At 52.0% G+C, this 22652-nt stretch overlaps 2 protein-coding genes and 1 long non-coding RNA gene across 6 annotated transcripts; 2 read left to right on the top strand and 1 right to left on the bottom strand.

Moving 5' to 3' along the window:
• Nucleotides 1-88: 88 nt before the first annotated feature.
• Nucleotides 89-9929, top strand: BRK1 (BRICK1 subunit of SCAR/WAVE actin nucleating complex). Of its 3 annotated transcripts, none has more exons than XM_060180724.1 (3): nucleotides 90-296; nucleotides 3414-3532; nucleotides 4037-4467. In XM_060180724.1, exons 1-3 carry the CDS (start codon nucleotides 179-181, stop codon nucleotides 4055-4057), a joined length of 258 nt encoding a protein of 85 aa, XP_060036707.1. In that variant the 5' UTR covers nucleotides 90-178; the 3' UTR covers nucleotides 4058-4467. The 3 variants fall into 3 exon arrangements, with proteins under 3 accessions (XP_060036706.1, XP_060036707.1, XP_007517166.1); XM_007517104.3 differs by lacking the exons at nucleotides 3414-3532; nucleotides 4037-4467 and adding exons at nucleotides 9128-9210; nucleotides 9382-9929 and having other exon boundaries at nucleotides 137-296; XM_060180723.1 differs by lacking the exon at nucleotides 4037-4467 and having other exon boundaries at nucleotides 89-296; nucleotides 3414-3651.
• On the bottom strand, nucleotides 9645-11466 carry LOC132535301 (uncharacterized). The gene is made up of 2 exons (XR_009547092.1): nucleotides 11353-11466; nucleotides 9645-11076 (listed from the first exon to the last, which is right to left on the bottom strand). It is a non-coding gene; the product is annotated as an uncharacterized LOC132535301 (long non-coding RNA).
• A 5904-nt stretch (nucleotides 11467-17370) lies between these two features.
• On the top strand, nucleotides 17371-22263 carry VHL (von Hippel-Lindau tumor suppressor). 2 transcript variants are annotated; one of them, XM_060180722.1, is made up of 3 exons: nucleotides 17371-17624; nucleotides 18840-18962; nucleotides 20542-22263. In XM_060180722.1, the coding sequence occupies exons 1-3, from the start codon at nucleotides 17444-17446 to the stop codon at nucleotides 20658-20660; spliced, it is 423 nt and encodes a 140-aa protein (XP_060036705.1). In that variant the 5' UTR covers nucleotides 17371-17443; the 3' UTR covers nucleotides 20661-22263. The 2 variants fall into 2 exon arrangements, with proteins under 2 accessions (XP_060036705.1, XP_016041024.1); XM_016185538.2 differs by having other exon boundaries at nucleotides 17378-17624; nucleotides 20513-22263.
• Nucleotides 22264-22652: the final 389 nt, after the last annotated feature.

Raw genomic sequence — 22652 nt, 5'->3', positions numbered from 1 at the left:
TTTCCTGAAGTGTGTGCGCGCGCGCGCGCGCGCAGGCCGATGGTGAGACACTGCGCAGGCGCGCCAGCGGCCCTATGATTGGCGGGCGCTGGAGGGCGAGTGCGGGCTGGCGGCGCAGGCGCACTGGCGGCTGGAGGGTCCGTGCGCCTGCGCAGTGGCCCTTCCTCAGGCGACAGCCATGGCGGGCCAGGAAGACCCAGTGCAGCGGGAGATTCACCAGGACTGGGCGAACCGGGAGTACATCGAGGTCATCACCAGCAGCATCAAGAAGATCGCAGACTTCCTCAACTCGTTCGGTCAGCGGGCGGTGGGCTGAGGACTGGGGGATCGGCTGCCGCCTCGCGCTTCCTCCCCAGGCCCCGCGCCCCGTCGCCGGGTCCCGCCGGTCCTGAGTCAGTCTCTGTGTTAGAGATCAGGGAAAGACAGACAGACAGACCCGAGAGAGGGCGAGAAAGAGACAGACAGACCCCGAGGGGGCGGGGAGGGAAAGAGACCCGAGAGAGACAGAGACACACAGACGAGGGGAGGGAAAGAGACCCGAGAGAGATCGAGACAGGCCCCTAGAGAGAGATGGCACTGTTTCCGGCGCACCGGTGCTGGGGCTTGAACCCGGGGAGCCCTGGCTTGAAGCCCCGCAGCGGCTGGTAGCCCCCCACCCCATTCTCCACCACGTGGGCGGCGGCTTATGTCACCCAGGCCGCGGGGTCCGAGGCCCCCTGAGCTGGAGAGGGAGGGGCAGAAGGACCAGGTGGCCTTTCCGCAGCTCATTTCCCGCCCAGGACCCCGATCCCGAGCAGCCCGGGTGACAGTATCGCCTGAGGTCGGGCCTTTTCCTGCCTTGAGTCTCTGTCTGCTGTCCTGAGACCTGGAGGGAGGTCCCTGTGGCGCGGCCTGTGCCGGAATGCTATTCTGGTTCTCTGTCTGTAGGCTTTAAAGAGAAAGAAAGGGTTCTGGGGGTCGCGCGGGAGCGCAGCGGGTTCACCGCAGGTGGCGCAAAGTGTAAGGATCCTGGTTCGAGCCCCCGGCTCTCCACCTGTGGGGGGGTGGCTTCACAGGCGGTGAAGCAGGTCTGCAGGTGTCTGTCTTTCTCTCCCCCCCCCCGTCTCTCCCTTCTCTCGATTTTTCTCTGTCCTATCCAACAACAACAGCACTGACAACAACAATAATAATGACAACAACAAGGGCAACAAAGCGGGAAGAAGTGAGCTCCAGGAGCAGTGGATTTGTAGTGCAGGCACCGAGAGCCCCAGCAATAACTCTGGAGGCAAAAAAAAAAAAAAAAAAGAATAAAAAGAAAAAAGAAAAAAAGAAAGGGTTTCTGTTTTGGATAGGGTGGGATGGACAGTTCAGTGCAAGATGGGGCCTCTGTTACAGTTACTTGTTTCCATTCCAGGTGTAGGGACCGCAGGCTTGTCTGTAGTTTTTTTTTTTCCCCTTATTACTGCCTTCACTGCTCTGGTCTGGCTTTTTTGTTGTTGTTGTTGTTATCTTTATTTATTGGGAAAAGATAGAAATTGAGAAGGAAGGGGGGAGCCAGAGAGACACCTGCAGCTCTTCTTCACCACTTGCAAAGCTTTCCCCCTGCAGGTGGGGACCAGGGACTCAAACCCTGGTCCTTGTGACTGTAACCTGTGCGCTCAAGCAGGTGTGCCACCCCGGCACCTGGTCTGACTTGAGAAACACACTGAAGCTTCCCCCAGGGAAGTGGGGGCTGGCTCCTACCTGGGCTGTGTGCTGGCAAAGCAGGTGCCCTTCGGCTGAGCTGTTTCACAGCCCTGCTAATGGTTAAAAATATTTTAGAAAGTGAAATCGGCCCTTTGAAAGAGAAGAACAGCCCTGGGCTGTGGTGAGGAGAATGCACGTGTTATATGCAAGGACCTGGGTTCAAGCTCCTTCCCACCTGCATGGGGAGAGCTTCACAAGTGGTGAAGTGGTGCTGCAGATGTCTCTATCTCCCCATCCAAAATAATTTTTTTTTAAATAGGAAAATGAAAAGAGAGTGAGCGGACAGTTGCAGTTGGGGAAGTGGCTCAGTGCTGGAGTGCACAGCTGGACGTTGGGGCCCTGAGCTCCAGCCCTGCCACCACGTGCACCAGGCTGACGCTGGTGGGTTGGTTTTTATTAAGTGAATTTTACCAATCAAAAAAAAAAAAAAGAAAGAAAAAGGGAGGGCCAGGTGGTGGCGCACCTGGTTGAGTGCACACATCACAGTGCACAAGGACCCAGGTTCAAGCCCCTGGTCCCCACCTGCAGGGCGAAAGCTCCACAAGTGGTGGAGCAAGGCTGCAGGTGTCTGTCTGTCTGTCTCTCTCCCATCCTGCCCCTCCCTCCTCAGTTTCTCTCTGTCTCTATCCGATAATAAATCAATAGATTTTTTTAAAGATTTTATTTATTTATTTATTAATGAGAAGATAGGAGGAGAGAGTAAAAACCAGACATCACTCTGGCACATATGCTGCCGGGGCTCGAACTCGGGACCTCATGCTTGAGAGTCCAAAGCTTTACCACTGCGCCACCTCCCGGACCATAATTTTTTTTTTTAAAGGGGAAACATCACAGTGGTTATGTCAAAAGACTTTGATGCCTGAGGCTCTGACATCCTGGGCTCAATCCCTGGCTCCATCATAAGCCAGAGCTGTGCACTGCTCTGATTTAAAAAAAAAAAAAAAAAAGGAGTTGGGTGATAGCGCAGCGGGTTAAGCATGGGTGGCATGAAGCGCAAGGACTGGCGTGAGGGTCCCGGTTCGAGCCCCCGGCTCCCCACCTGCAGGGGAGTCGCTTCACAGGTGGTGAAGCAGTTCTGCAGGTGTCTTTCTCTCCCCCTCTCTGTCTTTCCCTCCTCTCTCTATTTCTCTCTGCCTTATTCAACAACGATGACATCAATAACAACAATAACTGCAACAACAACAACAAAAAAAAAAAACAAGGGCAACAAAAGGGAAAATAAATATAAAAAAAAATTAAGGGCAACTTAAGTGGCCTGGGAGGTAACACAGTGGATAAAGTTGGCTATTAAGCCTGAGGTCCCAGATTCGATCCCCAGCGTCAGATGTGCCAGAGGGATGCTCCAGTTCTTACTTGCATTCTCTGCTCTTTCTCTCTTACACATAAATCATGTTAGGGGTTTTGTTTGGTTTTGGTTGTTTGTTTGTTTTCCAAATGACTGGGGAGCTGACCTGACTGGTAGATCATTGGGCTCCCAGCACACACGCTGCTGTGACGCTCAGGCCTCTGCCTCGCGTTAGAACTGGTGATGCCAGATGAGACCAGAGTTAGGAAGCCATTGGACTCCAGGCTCCTGAGCACGGGCAGTGTCACCACACGGGTATTGATGTGCCCTTGTGCTGTCTGGGCCGTGGTGACTGGGGCGGGTGTGGGTGCACTGGCACAACAAACACCCTGTTCTGTTACAGCGCTCACCAGGCTCACCCGAGGGGCCCTGGGAGCCTCCAGGCTGTGGGCGTGTGCCCTGGAGAGGACCGCCCTTCCGGCTAGCAGATGGCTTCTGCCGGGCTTCGGGGCGCTCCAGCTGGTGAGGGTAGAGCTGGCAGTGGGGGCTCGCTCCCCAACACTCAGCCGGCCTCTGCTTGGGACTGTGTCGTTTCTGAAAATACATAAGACGATCGCGTGACCGTTATTTTTATTTTTATTTATATATATATATATATATATTTTTTTCCTCCAGGGTTATTGCTGGGCTCGGTGCCTGCACCATGAATCCACCGCTCCTGGAGGCCATTTTTCCCCCTTTTTGTTGCCCTAGTTGTTGCAGCCTCTTTGCGGTTATTGCCATTGTTGATGTTGTTCGTTGTTGGATAGGACAGAGAGAAATGGAGAGAGGAGGGGAAGACAGAGAGGGAGAGAAAGATAGACACCTGCAGACCTGCTTCACCGCCTGTGAAGCGACTCCCCTGCAGGTGGGGAGCCGGGGGCTCGAACCCGGATCCTTACGCCGGTCCCTGCGCTTTGCGCCACGTGCGCTTAACCCGCTGCGCCACCGCGCGACTCCCGACCGTTATTTTTATACTTCCTCCAGGTTCCTAGGCTGTGTGTGTAGAGAAGTGTCACACACTGACACGGAGTGGGGCTGTGGCCTGGCGCAAGCCTTGTGTCTGTTTACCAGAGCACTGCTCAGCGCCGGTCTTTGCAAAGCCTCGACTGCTCTCTGCGCAAGGACGTGGCTCCTTTGCTTCCGGTGTGTGAGCGAGGAACGTGAAGCGGCGATGGAGCGGCGGCCCAGCAGTGGGTAGAGTGCTGACTCAGCCAGAAGGCAGGCAGGCTCGGGACTGCATGTGCCAGAGCGGCTCTGCTGCTCCCACTCTCTCTCTCAAGTAACTTGGAGAAGAAGAACGGGGGCGAGTGGTGGCGCACCTGGTTGAGTGCACACAGTACAGGACCCAGGTTCAAGCCCCCTGCCCCGCCACCTGCAGGGGTGAAGCTTCACAAGCGGTGAAGCAGCTGCAGGTGTCTCTGTCTTCCTCTTTTTTCCTTTTTTTTTTTACCAGAGCACTGCTCAGCTCTGGCTTATGGCGGTGTGGGGGATTGAACCTAGGATCTGAGAGCCTCAGTCATGAAAGTCTTTTTGCATAACCATTATGCTACACCCCCACCCTCTTCCTCCCTCTCTTATCTCGCTCTCCCCTCTCAATTTCTGTCTATATTGATTAAATAAATAAACTCCAGCACACGCGATGCTGGCTGGAGACTGAACTCATGAACCTCAGGCCCGAGATGGGAGACCAGGTGATGGCGCGCCTGCTTAAGCGCACACAGTACAATGTGCAAGTAGCGGGTTCAAGCCCCTGGTCCCCACCTGCAGGGGGGAAGCTTCAAGAGTGGTGATGCAGGGCTGCAGGTCTCTCTCTCTCTCTCTCTCTCTCTCTCTCCCTCCCTCCCTCCCTCCCTCCCCCTCTCCCTCTCTATTTCCCCCTACCCTCTCAATTTCTCTCCATCTCTATCCAGTAGTAAATAAAAAGGTTGTTTCACTGCCCCATTTCTGGGGCCATGATTTTTTGACTGAGCCTGGGTTTGCAATCAACAGGATGCCTTAGCGGAGACTGTGACTCGCCCTCCCAGAATGCTCATTGGTGCATAAACTCTGTCACACTGCCAAAGGCCAGTTTCCAGGCTACTCCTGGACTTCTACCCCACTTAACTGTGCCATGGCCATCCAGACTGCCTCCGCCTACTCAGTTCTGCTGGCCTTATTTCTCCAACAAAATTCTCAGCGTATTGGGAGTGGTTATTCTGTCCACCCACCCACCCATTCTTTAAAGTAGTTTTTTTTTTAAATTTTACCATCTTATTTAATGTATAGAGACAGTCAGAAGTCAAGACGGGAGGGGGTGATAGACACCTGTAGCCTTGCTTCACCACTCACAAGACTTTCTCCCTACAGGTTGGGACTGGGGTCTCGAGCTGGGGTTCTTGTGCATTGTAACACGTGTGCTGTGACATGTGCACATTTGACATGAGCATTTGGCCCCTCTCCTGAGCATTTAAAAAAAAAATTATATTTATTTCCCCTTTTGTTGCCTTTGTTGTTTTTATTGTTGTTGTAGTTATTTGTTGTTGTCATTGTATCGGACAGAGAAAAATGGAGAGAGGAGGGGAAGACAGACGCCTGCAGACATGCTTCACTGCCTGTGAAGTGACTCCCCTGCAAGTGGGGAGCCGGGGGCTCGAACCGGGATATTTAAGCTAGTCCTTTTGCTTTGCGCTATCTGCGCTTAACCTGCTGCGCTACCACCTGACTCCCTCTCCTGAGCATTTTTAAAGATTTCTTTAGTAGGGGATTAATGGTTTACAGTCAACAAAAATACAATAGTTTGTACATGTGTAACATTTCTCAATTTTCCACTTTTCCATACTCCTGAGCATTTTTAACCATTTCAGGGCTGGAAAGATCTTTCCCTGTTTCTCTTGAGCTAAAAGTCAGCTTGGAGCAGTGACATCTCTGCAACAAAAGACAAAATATCTACTTTTTTTTTTTTCTTTTGCCTCCAGGGTTATCGCTGGGGCTCGGTGCCTGCACTGCACATCCACTGGAGGCCATTTTTCTCATTTTGTTGCTCTTGTTGTTATTGTTACTGTTATTGTTGGTATTGCTGTCATTGTTGGATAGGACAGAGAGAAATGGAGAGAGGGGGAGAGAAAGAAAGACACCTACAGACCTGCTTCGCTACCTTTGAAGTGACTCCCCTGCAGGTGGGGAGCCGGGAGCTTGAACTGGGATCCTTCCACCAGTCCTTGTGCTTGGTGCCACGTGCGCTTAACCCACTGCGCCACCGCCCGACCCCCGATAGCTACTTTTAAGATGTGATATCACAGATCCAGCTAGGGACCCCGTGCTCGAGAGCCCAGCACCATCCACGGCACCACCTCCCAGCCAGTCTCAGCTGATTTATTCCTCCAGCACTGTCTTCAGGCATCTCTAACATAGAGTTCAGATACTTCTCTCTTGCCCCCCTCTCTGTCTCTCTCTCTCTCTTTCTCTCTCTCTCTCTCTGTCTCTCTCTTGATTTCAGTTTTTAGTCTAAGACACAGGCTTTCTGAGGCGCCCTTCCGCTCAGTGATTCAGCACTCAGCTCCCACCCTTGCTTCTCTCCTCCCTGGATGTCAGGCAAAAACACTTCACCATCCGCTCTGACAGCTCTCCCTCCCTCTCCTGCCTCCACTTTCTCCTCGTTGCGTCCAAGTCTAAATCCCTCTCTTCCTGCCTGACTTTGCATCCTCCTGCAAGGCTCAGAGCTAACAGGATCTCTGCAAGGTCTTTGCCAGATGGACCGAACCTCCTGCTTCCCTAGTCACCAAAACATTGACGCCAGGACCTCCAACTGGAGTTCCTTATGGTGCTAGTTGAAATGATCAGCTCCCCATGTGACACGTTAATAAATAAGAAATGTGTTTCTATAAGAGCCTACAGAGACAAACAATAAAAATTGGAAGTCTGGCAGGCTGAGAGGTGACGCAGGGATCCAGTGTCAGCCCCTCAGGCATGAGGTCCTGAGTTCGACCCTCAGGACTGCATGTGCCACAGTGCTGCTCTGGTTCTTTGTCTCTCTTATGTTAGTAATATATTTCCTTTTTATTTTAAAGATTTTATTAATTAATTAAGGAGAAAGATAGCAGGAGAGAGAGAGAGAACCAGGCATCACTCTAGTACATACGCTGCCAGGGATTGAACTCGGGACCTCATGCTTGAGGGTCCAATGATTTTTCCACTATGCTTCCCTCCAGGGTTATTGCTGGGGCTTGGTGCCTGCACTACGAATCCACTGCTCCTGGAGGCTATTTGTTCCCCTTTTGTTGCCCTTGTTTCTATTTTCCCTTGTTTTACTGTTGGAGTTACTATTTTTGTTGTTATCGATGTCATTTTGTAAAATTTATTTATTGGGGAATTAATGTTTACATTCGACAGTAAATACAGTAGTTTGTACATGCATAACATTTCCTATTTTTCCATATAACAATACAATCCCCACTAGGTCCTTTGTCATCCTTTTTGGATCTGTATTCTCCCCACCACCCATCCCAGAGTGTTTTACTTTGGTGCAATACACCAACTCCACTTCAGGTTTACTTGTGTTTTCTCTTCTGATCTTGTTTTTCAACTTCTGCCTGAGAATGAGATCATCCCGTATTCATCCTTCTGTTTCTGACTTATTTCACTTCACATGAATTTTTCAAGGTCCATCCAAGATGGGCTGAAAACGTTGAAGTCACTGTTTTTAATAGCTGAGTAGTATTCCATTGTGTATCTAGACCACAACTTGCTCAGCCACTCATCTGTTGTTGGACACCTGGTTTGCTTCCAGATTTTGGCTATTACAAATTGTGCTGCTAAGAGCATATGTGTACACAGATCTCTTGGGATGGATGTGTTGGGTTCCTTACGATATATCCCCAGGAGAGGATAAGGTAGGTCCATTTCTAGCCTTCTGAGAGTTCTCTAGACTGCTCTCCAGAGGTTGGACCAGTTGACATTCCCACCAGCAGTGCAGGAAGGTTCCTTTGACCCCACAACCTCTCCAGCATTTGTTGCTGTTATATTTTCTGATGTATGACATTCTCACAGGAGTGAAGTGGTATCTCATTGTTGTCTTTATTTGCATTTCTTTGACAATCAGAGTTGGAGCATTTTTTCATGTGTTTCTTGGCCTTTTGGATCTCTTCTGTGGTAAATATTCTGTCCATGTCCTCTCCCCATTTTTGGATGGGGTTGTTTTCTTGTTGTTGAGTTTGACAAGCTCTTTATATATTTTGGTTACTAGCTTCTTGTCTGATTATGGCATGTAAAGATCTTCTCCCATTCTGTGAGGGGTCTCCTGGTTTGGGTAGTGGTTTCTTGTGCTGTGAAGAAGCTTTTTAATTTGATGTAGTCCCATAGGTTTATGCTTGCCTTAGTTTTCTTTGAAATTGGATTCGTTTCATTGAAGATGTCTTTAAAATTTATGCAGAAAAGAGTTCCGCCAATATTTTCCTCTAAGTATTTGATATTGATAGTTTGTGATCTAACATCCAAGTCCTTGATCCACTTGGAATTTACTTTTGTATTTGGTGAAATACAGTGATTCAGTTTCATTCTTCTGCATGTTTCAACCCATTGTTTCCAACACCATTTGTTGAAGAGACTCTGCTTTCCCCATGTAATAGTCTGAGCCCCTTTGTCAAAGATTAGATGTCCATAGGTGTGGGGCCTCACTTCTGGGCTCTCAATTCCATTCCACTGGTCAGTGTGTCTATTCATGTTCCAGTTTTGATGACAGTGGCCCTTTAATACAACTTGAGATCTGGGAGTGTGATGCCTCCAGTTCTGTTCTTTCTTCTCAAGATTGTTGGAAATTCTAGGTCTTTTCTGGTTCCAGATAAACCTTTGTAGCATTTGTTCTATTCCCCTAAAAAAATATGGTTGGGATCTTGATGGGGATAGCATGAAATCTGTATGTGGCTCTGGGTAATTTATTCATTTTGATGATGTTCATTCTTTCTCGTTAGCTAATCTTGAGAGAGGAAAAGAGCAGCTCTCTAGAAAAGACGCCCCATCTCCCCTGTCCCCCAGGCGCCTCCTCCCTACCCGAGTCTATGGGCCCGCAAGTGGTCCTGATCTCCATTTTCCTCTCCGCAGATATGTCTTGTCGTTCGAGACTCGCAACCCTCAATGAGAAATTGACAGCTCTGGAGCGGAGAATAGAGTACATTGAGGCTCGGGTGAGTACACCCCGGCCCTGGGTGGGGTGGGCGTCCCTGACACGCCCGCGGGCTGAGAAGTCTAAGCGCCTCGCCTGCCTTGGATCCAGCTGTGGTGTTTCCTCCCAGCCCTTGAGTCTGAGACGCTGTGAGCCTTTGGGACTGACCTGGATGCCACCTTTGCTCTGACAGGTGACGAAAGGCGAGACCCTCACCTAGAGCCGAGCCGGCAGTGCTGCTGCTGGGAGTCGCTTCGCGGGACGCAGGCCTCCGGGACAGCCCCGCAGCCCCAGCTCCGTCCTCTGCTCAGAGCGCAGGGCTTACTCTTGTTTTCCCTCTCTGCCATGCACGTCGGGGAGTGTGGTGTGGCATGCGGGGACCAGTCCAGGGGCGCTTGGAAACAACAGGAGGTGCTTGGCCTCTTCAGGAATGTTCTGTCTGCCGTGTGTTTGAGGCATTCAGAGCCCAAAGCCTGGGACTCTGCGAAGGCCCCTCCCTCCCCGTTTCCTCGGCTGCCTTGCCCTGGTGAAGTCTGTCTCCTCTCCAGCTTGTGGGTGGGGAGGCCGTGCCCGGGCAAGGGGACTGCCAGAGGATGTGGCTAACCCACCTGCTTCTTGTCTTCTGCGGAGGGGCGAGACCAGGCCCCCATCTGGCTTGAAAAGGGACATTTTCAGGGCTTGCTTTCTGTCACTTGGGGTGTCTTCACTGCTCCTGTTTCCCTAATAAACCCCTCGATTTGATCTGGCTGCTGTGGTCGTGGGGAGAGGAGCTGGGATGGGGCTCTCCAAGTGCACACAAGTTAATAAATAAGAAATGTTCTGACCTGAACGGTGACTGTCCTGTGACTCAGGACCACCAGGGGGCTTTGACCTGACTCGGACTTCCTTTCCTCCTGGGAGCGCTTGGTCACGCAGCCCTGGTGTTTATTAGTACTTCCTGGGTGCTTATTAGTACTTCCTGGGTGCACGTGCTACACACCATAAAACACCCAGCTCTAGTCAGGCACAGTACTCGCAGTCTGCTGGAATCCCAGCTCGCACACGACATGGCCACAGCCCAAGGCACACTGAGTTTATAAGACTCAGGCTAAACGTTTGCTTCTTTTGAAAAGCAGATCATTTTAACAGAAGAGTCTAAAACTACTGGGACCGGGCAGTGGCATGTAGTACTAAGTGCAAGGATCTGGGCTCGAACCTGCTCCCCACCTGCAGAGGGGGACGCTTCACAAGCAGCGAAGCAGATCTGCAGGCATCTGTCTTATCTTTCTCCCCCTCTCTTAATTTACTATCATCTTCATTTATTTGGTAGAGACAGCCAGAGATCAAGAAGGGAGAGGGTGATAGACAAGAGAAACAGACACCTGCAGCACTGCTTCGCCACTCTCAAAGCTTCCCTGCAGGTGGAGACCGGGGGCTCGAACCCAAATCCTTGCGCACTGTGACGTGAGCTCGACCAGGTGCTCCACCACCCGGCCCCCCTCTCTATCGCCCCTTCCTCTCTCGATTTCTGTCCTATCCAATAAAAACGGGGAAATGGCTGCCAGGAGCAGTGGATTCGTGGTGTAGGCACCGAGCCCCTGCGATAACCCTGGGGGCAGAAACAAGCAGAACTCTTCATTGCCATTAGGGCTTCACTGTGCTGTTCCCTCCAGTTCTACTGCTCCCAGCAAACTATTTCTTCCCACCACCCCCCATAGAGAGTGATCACAAGACAAAGGAGGGAGAGAGACAGAAGGACAGACACTACCGCACCACCTACTGTTCCTGAAACTTCCCCCTTGCACGGTGTTCTGATGTGGTAGCGGATGCTGGACCCTGGGTCCCTGCCCATGGTAGGGTGTGTGAACTGTTGTATACTGCCCCCCCAGTTTTTTTTTTTTTTAATTCCCTTTTGTTGCCCTTGTTGTTTTATTGTTGTAGTTATTATTGCTGTTGTCGTTGTTGGATAGGACAGAGAGAAATGGAGAGAGGAGGGGAAGACAGAGAGGAGGAGAAAAAGGTAGACACCTGCAGACCTGCTTCACCACCTGTGAAGCGACTCCCCTGCAGGTGGGGAGCCGGGGTTCGAACCGGGATCCTTATGCCGGTCCTTGTGCTTTGCGCCACCTGCGCTTAACCCGCTGCGCTATAGCCCGACTCCCCCCAGTTTGTTTTTTTCTTCCACCAAGCTCCCCCTTTTTTGCAACAAGTTTTATAAAATTACAGGGTATAGTTCCACACCACCCCCAAAATTCTGTGTCCTCACCCTCCCAGTGATAACCACCATAGTTATCCCAATCTTTTTAGAGAGGAGGGCAGATAGAGAGGGGAGAGTGGCGCCTGCAGGGGAGAGCTTCGCAAGCGGTGAAGCAGGGCTGCAGGTGTCGCTCCCCCCTCTAGTCTCTCATTTTCTCTCTGTTTTATCAAGTAAAAGGGAATCCCATGGTCGGGGGAGCCGTGGAGTCTTTGTGAAGGCACCAAGCCCCAGTGAGAACCATGCTGGCAATAAAACATTTAAGGGGCTGAGCAGTGGCAGAAGGACTGGGGTTCTAGCCCCTGCTCCTCACCTGCAGCAGGAGGTTCACAAGCAGTGAAGCAGGTTTGCAGGTGTCTCTGTCCCTTTTTATCTCCCCCCCTCAATTTCTCTTTGTCCTAATAAAGAATGGGGGGGGCGACAGAAGTGTCCCCTGGAGTATGTGTGTGAGTCATCCTGCAGGCACCAAGCCCCAGTGGAACAAAAAGGTGGGGGGGCCTTTGGGCAGTATCACACTGGGTTAAGCGCACATGGCGCAAAGTGCAAGGACTGATGTAAGGATCCTGATAATAAAGATCCTGATAATAAAGAATGGGGAGGCGACGGAAGTGTCCCCTGGAGTGTGTGTGAGTGTCCCCTGGAGTGTGTGTGTGAGTCATCCTGCAGGCATCAAGCCCCAGTGGAACAAAAAGGTGGGGGGGCCTTTGGGCAGTATCACACTGGGTTAAGTGCACATGGCGCAAAGTGCAAGGACTGATGTAAGGATCCTGATTCGAGCCCCAGCTCCCCCACCTGCGTGCGGCTCACCTCACAAGCTGTGAAGCAGATCTGCAGGTGTGTATCTTTCTCTCCCTGTCTTCCCCTCCTCTCTCCATTTCTATCTGTCCTATCCAACAACATCGATACCAACAACAAGGGCAAAAAAATAACCTCCAGGAGCAGTGGATTCAAGCCCAAGCAATCATCCGGGAGGCAAAAAAAAAAAAAAAAAAAAATTAGGTGACAAATTGGCCTGACTTTGATCTCAGACTGCTTTGAATTTGCCTTTTTGGAAGTGTTGCTTAGGTCTTTGGAGGACTTCCTATGTTGTGTTTTTTTTTTTTTTAAATAATATTCCCTTTTGTTACCCTTGTTTTATTGTAGTTATTATTGTTTTTATTAATGTTGTTGTTGGATAGGACAGAGAGAAATGGATAGAGGAGAGGAAGACAGAGAGGGGGAGAAAAAGACACCTGCAGACCTGCTTCACCACCTGTGAAGTGACTCCCCTGCAGGTGGGGAGCCAGGGGCTCAAACCAGGATCCTTAAGTCAGTCCTTGTGCTTTGTGCCACGGGCGCTTAACCCACTGTGCTACCACCCGATAAAAAATGATTTGTGTCAATTAACTACATTCCAGGAGATAAGGACAAAGGAGAAGTTACCCGATGACACAGACACTTCAGTGTGTTTTCCTCGTTAACTCCCATACCCTGGCTAAGTGTTTGCCCGTTTCCAATACAGCTGGCTGGGGAGAAGGGTTGGTATCGGCTTTCTCAGGACGCCATGGGGAGACTGAGAGGAGGTAGCTCTGAGGGGTGAGCGTCATTAACTGGCCTCTCTGCCAACACGGGGGAGCAGCTTCCCAGGAGGAGCCCGACAGCAAAGCCAAAAAGGCCATTTGTGTCTGTTGCCCTGCATTTCTCTGACCATCCTCGGGGTCAGGATTCTGCGTAAACACACATCATCATGAATACTCGCCTGGACCTCCAGGGGAGTTTTCAGTCAGCGGCGGACCTGGGCTTGAAGGCAGTGGGTGGAAATTCAGGAGCAAACCTAGTTGGACAGTCTGCTGTAGATGGGTCCTGCCCATCTCTTGATGGCCATAGGCCCTGGTCTCACATCCCAGCTGGCCGTTCATGTGCTAGAAACAAAGGGCAAAAAGAGCCTTGGTCACTCTTTCACGTAGACCTCTCCTGAGAATTCACCCCATTTTCAGGTCCAAGCAACTACATTCCACCCTTCCCTTTTTTGCCTTCAGGGTAGGATTATTGCTGGGGCTCAGTGCCTACACTACGAATCCACTGCTTCTGGAGGCCATTCTTACTATTACTGTTAATGTTGGTATTGCTGTTGTTGTTGGAGGATAGGACAGAGACACATCAAGAGGGGAGGGAAAGACGGGGGAGAGAAAGATAGACACCTGTAGACCTACTTCACTGCTTGTGAAGCGACCCCCCTGCAGGTGGGGAGCCAGGGATCCTTACACTGAACCAGGATCCTTACACCGGTCCTTGCACTTTGTGCCATGTGTGCTTAACCTGCTGCGCTACCACCCAGACCCCCTTCTTTCCTTTTTTTATCTCTGCTCAGCTCTGGCTTATGGTGGTGCGGTGAACTGAACCTAGGAACTCAGAGCCTCAGGCATGAGAGTCTCTTTGCAGAACCATTATGCTGTCTCCCCAGCCTCACCCTTTCTTACTAACTCTCCTAGTCTGTGTATGTCTTGTCTGCTCACTGGAACCTGTGAGCATCTTGAGGTAATAACTGCTGTTTGTTCAGTGCTTATATATTTTAGGCACAGAGCACTTTCCCACTTCACTCATACTTTTGTGACGTAGGTACTTCTTGAAAGTATTGGTTTCATGATCTGGAAGGTGGCACACTGGATAAAGTGTTGGAATCTCAAACATGAGGTTCCGAGTTCAATCCCTGGCAGCACATGTACCAGAGTGATGTCTGGTTCTCTCCCTACCTCCCCCCTTCTTTTCTCATTAATAAATGAATAAAATATTTTTTTTTAAAAATAAAATACTGGTTTCAAAGATGAATGATAAAAGCTCTCATAATTTAAATATCCTGCCCAACGTGGCACTTCTGCAGTCGAACCTGAAAAAAAAGCCCAGGTGGTCTACATCTCAGAGGACACAGACTGAAGGATCAAAGTTCCATTTCCCCTTCAGTCCTGATGACGTCCAAGGAGAAGGCTTGTTGGTCAGTGAGCGCTTGATAGGCCTTTCTGAACAAAGAGCTGGCTCTGAGAAACCCTTTGACACACAGGGATGACGTTTACTAGTTGTTCTGTTTTATTTGAACTTTCCCACTGCAATCTTCTTAATAGGACAAGGGAGGAAAGAGAAAAGAGTCTCGAGTATAGAAAGAAAGGTTTACGGGAGTAGGGCGGTAGCGCAGCAGGTTAAGCGCAGGAAGCGCAAAGTGCACTTTGCAAGGACTGGCGTAAGGATCCCGGTTCAAGCCCCTGGCTCCCCACCTGCAGGAGAGTTGCTTCACAGGTGGTGAAGCAGGTCTGCAGGTGTCTATCTTTCTCTCCCCCTTTCTGTCTTCCCCTCCTCTCTGTATTTCTCTCTGTCCTATCCAACAACAATGACATTAATAACAACAGCAATAAAACAACAAAGGCAACAAAAGGGAATAAATAAAAGAAAAAAAGGTTTACTTACTAGAAGAGGACAGTCCTCGAACAAAGTGGTTAATTCAACCAAAGCCCAAGCAGTGTTCTGTTAAGTGCTGTGAAGGCAGGAGGGAAAGATACACTGAAGACCATGAGTGAATGGCACGGATCGGGCTGGGGGCTGGGCGGAGGCACACTCGGGTAAGCACACCTGTTACCATGCTCAAGGACCCGGATTCAAGCCCTTCCTCTCTACCTGCAGGCAGGAAGCTTCAGGAGTGAAGCAGGTCTACAGGTGTCACTGTATCTCTCACTATATTCTCTTCCCCTCTTGATGCTGTCATACCAAAAATAATAAATATTAAAAAATGACATGGACTGGGTGTTCAAAGTGTCTTTGGTTTGATAGAGGTTGGGAGGAGGGGGGACAGGACAGTATACCAGGTGGTGCCAGGAGCTGCCAGCTTGGTGCTGGCACTACAAATTCACTGCTCCTGGAGGCTATATTTTCCATTTTGTTGCCCTTATGTTGTTATTGCTGCTGTTGTTGGCTAGGACAGAGAGAACTCGATAGAGAGGAGCAAGATGGGGAGACAGACACCTGCAGACCTGTTTCATAGCTTGTGAGGCGGCTCCCCTGTAAGTGCGGAGCCGGGGGCTCGAACCAGGATCCTTATGCTGGTCCTTGTGCTTTGTGCCACCTGTGCTTAACCTACTGTGCTACCGCCCGACTCACAGTATGTGCTTTTAACTGCCACTATCTGCCCCCACTTTATTTATTTTTAATGAGAAATACAGAAAGACCAAAGTTTTGCTCAGCTCTGGCTGATGATGGTGCTGGGATTGAACCTGGGACCTCAGAGCCTCAGGCAAGAGAGTCATTTGCAGAACCACTCGGCTTGTAGGAAGGATGTGTGTGGAGCTGGTGTTGTATGTGTCGCCTGCTTGTTAACAGGGACAGAAACTGCTGGTGTTTTGGCACAAGTGCTTCCATGTGGGGCCACTACCTTTTCTTTCAAAGGCAGGTCAGGAACGCCATTAACAGTAATGATGTGGCGTTTCTTACAGAAAATTTTCTCTGTTAGATATTCGTAGAATACCTCTGAAGGGGCCCAGCAGTGGTGCTGTGGGTTGAATGCACATATTACATCATACAAGGAACAGGGTTCAAGACTCTGGTGTAAAACAATACTGCAGGTGTCGATCTCCCTCTCTATCCCCCTTCTCTCTCAATTAAAGTAATAATAACAATAACACAGGATCCTTTGAAAGCAAATACTAAAAGCTGATAGTAGTTGTCATATAGTAGTTGTCATACATACATACACATCCCGCTATATTGCTGGCTGGGTGGCTGGGTGGACTGAAATGAGAGGAACATTTTCACTTGACTGAGTTTTTTTTATTATCTTTATTTATTTATTATTGGATAGAGGCAGTCAAAAAACAAGAGGGAAGGGAGGGATAGAGAGGGTGAGAGACACCGGCAGCACTGGTTCACCACTTGTGAAGCTTTTCCCCTGCAGGTGGGGACTAGGGGCTCGAACCTGGGTCCTTGCACATTATAACGTGCGCTCAACCAGGTGTGCCACCACCCAGTCCCCTACTGAGTTGTGTACAAAATGTGAATAGTGAGGGTGACAGAATGTCTTACAACTGGCCAAGGAGGTGGTGCCGTAGATAAAGTTGGATAAAGCAGAGGACTCTCAAGCATGAGGTCCTGAGTTCCACCCCTGCCATTGCACTCCCCAGTCTCTGTCTCGTCCTTTTTTTTTTTTTTTTTCTTTTCTTAGTGTGAGAGATGCAGAGAGAGACACACAGAGCCCTGCTTAGCTCTGGCTGATGGCGGTGCTGGGGACCGAACCTGGGACCTCAGCAAAGTCGTTTTGCAGAACCACTGTGCTGTCTCCCCAGACCCATTATTATTGTCATCATCATCATCATCATCACCATCATCACCATCATTATTTTCCCCAGAGCCCTGCTCAGCTCTGGCTGTTGGTACTGGGCATTAAATCTCAGAGCCTCGGGCAGGAAAGTCTTTTGCAGAAATTATTAGTAGTATTTTGCTGAGCTCTGGCTGATGGTGGCGCTGGGGATTGAACCTGGGACACTGGTGCCTTGAGCATTAAAATCTTTGTAGAACCATGATGCTGTCTCCTAAGCCCTGGTTTTCTCATATATATGTATTTTCTCATATATTTTCATATATATATTTGTTTTGAATCCATTTATATATATATATTTTTTAATGGATTCAAAACTAATTTGATGTTCTCTCCCAACCTCTATCTAGACTTTTAAAAAAAAGTAATAATGACCTGCAGGAGCGGTGACGTCGTGCACTCCGCCCCCGGCGATAACCCTGGTGCGGGGAGGGGGTGGGGGGTGGGGCACAAAACGCTCCGAAATTGGCGGCTGGAAAGCCGAGTCCCGGGCCCCGCCCACCCCGTTCCCGCAGGGCCCGCCCACGGCACTATGCTCCGTCCACGCATGCGCACAGACCGGGCGCTTCACGACCACGCGCGCGTGGGGGGGGTACGGGCGGTCTCGCGAGGACTCACGCTCTCGCGAGGACGCACGCAGCGGGCCGCCCCGAGAGCCGAGGTGCTTAGGCGGCGGGAGCTGAGGCGATGGAGGCGGCGCGGCCGCGAGGGGTGCTGCGCTCGCTCAACTCGCGGGAGCCGGCCCAGGTCATCTTCTGCAACCGCAGCCCGCGCGTCGTGCGGCCGCTGTGGCTCAACTTCGAGGGCGAGCCGCTGCCCTACCCCACGCTGCCGCCCGGCACCGGCCGCCGCATCCACAGCTTCCGAGGTAGGCGCGGGCCCCGGGGGGCGGGCCGGGCGCGCCGGCTGCTCCCCGCCGCGGCAACCCGCACGCCCCCGCCCGGGCCTCGGCTTAGCGGGCACGGGCCCGACCCGAGGCTGAGGGGGCGCGGTCGGGGAGGCGGGGACCCGGCGTGGGGCTCCGAAAGTGCTGGGGGCAACCTCGGAGGTCGTCCAGGTGGGGGTGGCCTTCTCAGGGCCCCCGGCGGGCCCGCGCACTGGGGTGCGTTTTGCCCTCCACGGAAGCGAGCCCGGCCTGACTTTACGTCGAAGCTTTTTGATTTTTTTGTTTTAGATTGTATGTATGTTTATTTTTGAGTTTTATAATTTTTTATGTCTTTTTGTTGGAGGGAAAGGGGAGGGGAGGCAGAGCGGACGGACAGACACCTCCTGAAGCGCCCCCTGCAGGTGGGGGCGGGGGCTCGAACCCGGGTCGTCGCGCGCTGGTGTGAGCTCGGGGTCGCGCAGCTCGTGCATCTTCACCGCAGCGAGCGAACCGGAACCGGAACCGGAACCGGAACCGGAACCGGGGCTCTCGCCGTGAGCTCCCGCCCGGGCACCTGCCGCCCCGGCTCCTTCTCTTGCTCGCTCTCCTTTTTCCTCGTATTGTCATTTTCATTTTGCTATTTTTACTTAAACAATTTCCCCCCCTCCAGGGTAATCGCCGGGCTCGGCGCCGGCACCGTGAACCCGCCGCTCCTGGAGGCCATTTCCCCCCTTTTGTTGCCCTTGTTGCTGTAGCCTCGCTGCGGTTATTATTATTGCCACTGTTGATGTCATCGTTGTTGGCTAGGACAGAGAGAAATGGGGAGAGGAGGGCAAGACAGAGAGAGGGGGACAGAAAGACAGACACCTGCAGACCTGCTTCACCGCCCGTGAGGCGACGCCCCTGCAGGTGGGGAGCCGGGGCTCGAACCGGGGTCCTCTCGCGGGTCCCTGCGCTTCGCCTCGCGTCGCTTCGCGCGGCCCCTGTGCTACATTTTTACTGAGTTATTTCTGGAGATTTTGATGAAGGAGGCAGATAGGAGAGAGAAAGAACCGGGCACCGCTCTGGCACCTGTGCTGCCGGGGACGGAGCTCGGGACCTCATGCCTGAGAGGCCGGTGCTTGCCCACTGCGGGCGCCCGCGCCTCACACCCGTCCCGCCGCCGGAAGGCGAGGGTCTGCGGGCGCGGCGCTGAGCGGCCCCCGCGTGTCTCGGCAGGTCACCTGTGGCTGTTCAGAGACGCGGGCACGTACGACGGGCTGCTGGTGAACCAGACCGAGCTGTTCATGCCGTCTCTCAGCGTGGACGGACAGCCGATCTTTGCCAACATCACACTGCCGGGTACTGATGTCCAGCCGCACTGTCGTGGTTAACTTTTAATGAAAGCGCTTTCTTATTTTTATTTTTCCTTTTGGTCTGGGGAAATAGCATAGTGGTTATGCAAAAAGACTTTCGTGCCTGTGGCGCTCAGAGTTACAGGTTCGGTCTTTAGCACCACCATAAACCAGAGCGGAACAGTGCCCTGGTTAAAAAAAAAAAAAAGGAAAAAAAGGGGGGAAGGGAACTGGGCTGCCCCCCCCCCCCAGTTAAGTGCACACATTTTCATGTGCAAGAACCCAGGTTCCAGCCTCCGCTTCCCACCTGCCAGGGGAAGTTTAAGCAGGGCTGCAGGTGTCTCTTTTTCTCTCTCCCTCGCCATTTCCCCTTCCCCCCTCATTTTTTCTCTGTCCTACCTAATAATAATAATAAATAAAATAAAATAAAGGAAAAATGACCACCAGGAGATAGAAAGAAATTGGTAGGAAAGGGGGTGATAGGTGATACACCTGCAGTGCAGTCCTGCTTCACTACTCACGAACCTTCCCCTGCAGATGGGCACTAGAGGCTTGAACCCGGGTCCTTGTGCATGATGACACGTGCACTCAGCCAGGTGTGCCACCGCCTGTCCCTGATACGATTTTTTTTCTCTTCACTGCTCAGCTCTGGCTTATGGTGGTGCAGGGGATCGAACCTGGGACTTCAGAGCCTCAGGCCTGACAGTCTTTGCAGAACCCTTAGGCTATCTCCCCGCTTGACTTGCTTTTTTAAAAAAATATTTATTTTATTTATTTATTCCCTTTTGTTGCCCTTGTTGTTTTATTGTTGTAGTTATTATTGTTGTTGTCGTTGTTGGATAGGACAGAGAGAAATGGAGAGAGGAGGGGAAGACAGAGAGGGGGAGAGAAAGATAGACACCTGCAGACCTGCTTCACCGCCCGTGAAGCGACTCCCCTGCAGGTGGGGAGCCGGGGGCTCGAACCGGGATCCTTATGTCGGTCCTTGTGCTTTGCGCCACCTGCGCTTAACCCGCTGCGCTACAGCCCGACTCCCTTGACTGCTTTTAATAGGCCTTTAGCGCTGTGTCTTTCAGTTACTTAACCCTGTCAAGCTCCCACTGCCAACCAAGGCTTAAAGCCCCACGGATGGTGTGCGCACAGTTTACGATTGCTTTATCTACTCATCAGAGACAGACAGACACCTGCAGCCCTGCTTCACCACTCGTGGAGCTTTCCCCCTGCAGGTGGGGACCAGGGGCTTGAACCCCGGGCCTTGTGCACTGTGATGTACTCGCTTAACCAGGTGCGCCCACCGCCTGACCCTTGTTACTGTTATTATTTAGTTTACTGTTTATCAAGACTCAGCGGGTTTTACCGGTTGATCCCTAGTAAGTGTTCTTGTGAATTGAAAAACAAACAGAACCGACCCGCAGATCTTGTCTGGGGAAGTCGGTGCCCGTGCGGGTGTGCTTGTGCGGGCAGCTGCCTGCCCCTCCCGGGGCCGAGTGCTCTCTGCCCCCACTCTCCCCCGCCCCCAGGCGAGCCGCTGCCGGCACTGAGCCCCCGTCCCCACAGTGTACACCCTGAAGGAGCGCTGCCTGCAGGTGGTCCGCAGCCTGGTGAAGCCCGAGAACTACCGGCAGCTGGACATCGTGCGCTCCCTGTACGAGGACCTGGAAGACCACCCGAACGTGAGGAAGGACCTGGCGCGCCTGACGCGTGAGCACATGGAGCAGCAGCGGCCCGAGGAGGAGCCGGCCGGCCCGAGCGCCTGAGCTGCCCCCTGAGCTGCCCTGCTGCGGGGCTCTGCGTCGGGTCAGGACTGCTCACCTGGCCCCTGCTCGTGGGGTGAGCAGAGCGGCCCCGCTGCTTCTCCGGACACCTGGGGTGCAGGGTGCGAGCTGAGGTGCGTCAGCTGCCTGCTCGCTGTCCAGCCAGCCAGGAATGTTGGTGCCCGCTTCTTCCGAGAAGCCCTCGAGGCTGGGACAAGCCTGTTTCCTCTTCAGGACCCCAGTGCCTCGCACATAATGAGCCTCCGGTCAGGGTCAGGGTCGGTGTCTGTGAGGTGAAGGAGCCCGTGGAGACTGGCGTTTGAAGGTTCTGCGTCGGCCGGGCTGGAGGGCAGGGCAGTGTGCACAGGGCACTTCCTGCTGGCCACCTCCTGGGGGCAGTTTGGCCCGCTGCCCCGTCTTTGCCTTTGTGCCAGCCCTGGCTGCTCAGTTCCCTTCAGTGTTGCTCTCAGGCCCCCCGGGGTGGGGGGGACAGCCTCTGGGAGCGGCCCCAACACCGAGGGTCCAGAGGGCCCTGGGACATTTTTCTAGTTTCGTAAAACCCTTTCTTACACACTGGATTTCAACTCCTGTGGTCAAATTCAGTTTCTCTACCAGACTTGTTTTGTGACTAAAAGGTGGGAGTGGGGGACGTCACCCCGGGAGAGAACATCTTAGAGAAGACCCGAAAGGAGGAGCAGTGAGCGCAGATGCGCTTGGTGAATAGCGGCCCAGCCCCAGCAGTGCCGAGACCTCAACAGCTGGGACGGGGTGGGGCGGGGCGGGCCGCTCCTGCTGTTCCTGCCGAGCTCTGCTTCCCCCTTCAGCCTGATGCCCACTCTCCACGGTGGCACACGCCCCACCTGAAAGTACCCATTCTCTCTTATAGACGAATTCGGGGGCATCTCTTGGCATCTTTTGTCACAGGCACTAAGCTGTGGGCTCAGTCTCTGTGCCCTACAGCCTGGGTGGAGTCCCCCTCCCCCGTCTGTCTGCAATGCTTTACACTTCGCCTCCCGTTTCAACATTCAGCAGAGAAGTTGGCGCTTTAAATTTGAGTTACCTGTGAAAGACCCGACTAGTTGCAGGGCTGGTTTATGAAGTGCGGGGCCAGCAGACGGCTCTCCGAGTTCCGAATGGGCCTTGAAGAAAGTCTGCTTGGGGTGGGGGTAGCACAGTGGCTCTCAAGTCCCAGGTTCGAACCCTACACCACCAGAAGCCAGAGCTGAGCAGTGCTCTGGAAGAAGAAGAAGAAGAAGAAGAAGAAGAAACAGCAGCAGAAGCCTTCTTGTGCCAGTTGAGTTAACACGCAGTACTGGTTTCAGTATTTGAACTCTTTTGCGGTCAGATGGAATTTCCTATTCCACTGGTTAAATGTACGGTTTTGAGTTCTGTGTTTGAGTTGTCCAAGGAAGAGTGAAAACCTGTAGCATGAATAATACATCTTTTTCATTTGAAACCTTATGAATGTACCACTCTTAGGAGTGTGATGTTTTCTATTTTGATTAAAAAAGACAACTGTACTTTAATAACATTAAATGGTGCTGACAGAACCAAGTAGCTGGCTCTTTGGAGATTTTAAGGCAGGGGTGGCGTGGACTGGAGCACTTGGCTTTTGTTCTTAGTTCCTTCTCTTTAAAACCTGGCTTTTGGGGGTCGGGTGGTGGCGCAGTGGGTTAAGCGCATGTGGCGCAAAGCACAAGGACCGGCGTAAGGATCCTGGTTCCAGTCCCTGGCTCCCCACCTGCCGGGGAGTCGCTTCACAGGCGGTGAAGCAGGTCTGCAGGTGTCTGTCTTTCTCTCCTCCTCTGTCTTCCCCTCTTCTCTCCATTTCTCTCTGTCCTATCCAACAACGAACAACATCAACAATGGCAATAATAATAACCACAACGAGGCTATAACAACAAGAGCAACAAAAGGGGGAAAAAACGGCCTCTAGGAGCGGT

Source organism: Erinaceus europaeus, chromosome 21, assembly GCF_950295315.1.
Source record: "Erinaceus europaeus chromosome 21, mEriEur2.1, whole genome shotgun sequence".
Taxonomy (NCBI): domain Eukaryota; kingdom Metazoa; phylum Chordata; class Mammalia; order Eulipotyphla; family Erinaceidae; genus Erinaceus; species Erinaceus europaeus.
The sequence above is the reverse complement of the archived record's forward strand: the minus strand, read 5'-3'. Positions and strand labels throughout refer to the sequence as shown.